Raw genomic sequence first — 2627 nt, 5'->3', positions numbered from 1 at the left:
TATTATGTGAACAAAAACTTTTATTTTGGATGCGATTAATCACGATTAATCGTTTGACGGCACTTTGAATATATATATATTTTTTTATATATATATATATATATATATATATATATATACAGGGTTGCACATAAGTGGTTCGCAGGTGTGCATGCATGACCAAAATAAAGAAATGTGCTGTGTAAATAAGTTCAGACCGCTCATTTGCATTCCGACATGGTTGACAGCTGTTAAAGCCAAATTACCATTTTAGATCAACAAACTGTAATACTATATAAGATTTCTATTCTAACTGAAAGCATAAATCTAGGCTATCCACCGGCATTTCAAAGCACAATGCAAAGCTGCGACATTTCACATTTCATTCACCGACACGTTTCAGTCAGCAGAGCTAAACCTGGCAGGCACATACTTATTTGCCGGCAACCCGACAAAATAAAAGCTTGCTAATTTAAAAATTAAAAATGATGAAAATTCATTTATAAAAAAAGTACATATTAGCATTTTAAGTTTATTATAAAATAATTGTATATTTATTTAATACTCCCTTTTTATTTTAAATAATAGTATTATCACACTTTATTATTATTATATATTTTTAACTAAATACATAAAGTGCAATAATATTATTATCACTATTATAAATGTATTTTTTTATTGTTATATTTAATGGGTCACAGTATGTGCTGTGTGAGGACCAAACCAAATCTCCAGGTGGAACCAGGCTGAAAAACTATAAATTATTTTAAAGACACCAGTCTATATCTTGATTTGATAAAGTCTACAGCCCAACTTTGATTTATTCATCCATATTTTGCCAAATTTCACTACATTCCATGTTATACCATACATTTTATATCACTGGACAGAAATTATACCTGAATGCTGTGCTGAAATATTGTTTGTATAGTGTTATAAAAATAACTGTTCATCCTTTTGGGTTGTACATAGAAGTTCAGTTAAACTTAAAATCTAAAATGTTGACTGTAATTTTACTTTAAATGTTAAGCATGTTTTCTCTTTCTAATTTTGATCTCAGTCCCACCTCAGCCAGAGCATCCACAGCTCTTTACACTCTCTGGACGCAGACACCCCGGGCCGCCCGGACGGCTCTGACCCTTATAAGGATGGGCTTCGGAGGGTGCAGTCCACCGACAGCCTGGGTTCTTCAGGAGGGGCCCTACAGCCTCACGGGCTCGGTGGACACAACAACAAGGCCAAGTCAGCCAGCCAGCTGGACGAGTCGGACTTTGGTCCTCTAGTGGGGGCAGACTGCGGGGGCTTTGACAGCAGGGACACCTCCTCCATATCCTCCCTCCAGCCAGGACACTTTCTCCTCACCAAGGACCAGGAGAAGGCCATTAAGGCCATGACCCCAGAGCAGGAGGAAACAGCATCACTCCTGTCCAGCATCTCTCATACTGCTGATACGGCTTACCTGCCTCCGTCTGGCTACCGACTGGTCAGCGAGAGCGAGTGGAATCTGCTGCAGCAACAGGTCAGATAGTAGATGCTTTTTAGGGGGCGTTTTTGTTTATTTCGATCACAATTTATTTTAAGATCCAGTTCTCGCTATTAACAAACCATTAACTATGACTATGCCTCAAAACTCATAATTTGCTGCTTGATAATAGTTAGTAAGGTAGTTGTTAAGTTTAGGTATTGGGTAGGTTTAGGGATGTAGAATATGGTCACTAATAAACAGCCAATGTTTTTAATAATAGGCATGCTAATAAGCAACTAGTTAATAGTGAGAATTGGCCGCTATACTAAAGTGTTACCTTTATTTCTAAGTGTTACCCGTATTTGATGACTCCATTTTGTTTTCTGTACTGTTGAACCCAGCCAAACAGTAGCCTTGTTAGTGAAAATACACTCACTGGCCACCTTGCTAATATAGGGTTTGACCCTCTTTTGAGTGATGAGTGTGTTCTCTTCTCGTGCAGCAGAAGTGGTTCAGTCAAAACGCTTAAAAATTATAACTGCATGAGAGGATAATATATGAGCTGTAAGTTTCCTGCTGACAAGTTGCAAACTTCATTTAACATCACAACTGACAAATGTATGGAATACTCAGATTCAGAGTCAGATACGCAAATGATTATATTTTGACGTCATAACCTGATTTATTAATGAAGTAGGGGTGTGCGATATATATCGTCTGCGATAAGTCATCAAAGACGGAAAGTGCAGGACTCCCTCGGTTGTGTGCAGCGTAGAGCGTAACGAGTCACACGACCCCTCCCCCTCTGGTTGGTGTGAGCAGTTAGTGAGAGTCACCGGTGTGTAGGAACTTTTTCCCCCGTCGAAAAAGACGAAGTCTGTCGTATGGGAATTTTTCGGGTAACGTAGACTAACCATGTTCCGTACACAATGATGTTCCGTACAGATGACGTTTTAGCGCCGATCGCTAAATAAATACTTCCAGTTCGTACATAAACTACATATGTGTCATCTTCATTTCTCCCTCTTTCACCCCAGTTCAAGACCGAGACCCACCCGCCGTTTGTTTCAGTGTTTAAATAAATACTATTTGGCTTGCTACCGAGGCAGATAACATGGCTAATTAACTAGCTAACGTCAACTAGTTTCCTCCCTCACGTTACTTCACAGAGTGAGGAATAGCA

General features: G+C 39.1%; 1 protein-coding gene across 1 annotated transcript in view; it reads left to right on the top strand.

Moving 5' to 3' along the window:
- The window catches only part of LOC107709759 (rab GTPase-binding effector protein 1-like), a 30791-nt gene that overhangs the window by 14169 nt on the left and 13995 nt on the right, over positions 1-2627 (top strand). The window contains exon 9 of the mRNA XM_016514366.1: positions 1040-1498. Coding sequence (XP_016369852.1) covers positions 1040-1498 — 459 coding nt within the window. The remainder of the gene's footprint in view (positions 1-1039; positions 1499-2627) is intronic.

The sequence above is a fragment of the Sinocyclocheilus rhinocerous genome, unplaced genomic scaffold (genome assembly GCF_001515625.1).
Source record: "Sinocyclocheilus rhinocerous isolate Xijiao unplaced genomic scaffold, SAMN03320098_v1.1 scaffold896, whole genome shotgun sequence".
NCBI lineage: Eukaryota > Metazoa > Chordata > Actinopteri > Cypriniformes > Cyprinidae > Sinocyclocheilus > Sinocyclocheilus rhinocerous.
This window is presented reverse-complemented; position numbering and strand designations above follow the sequence as displayed.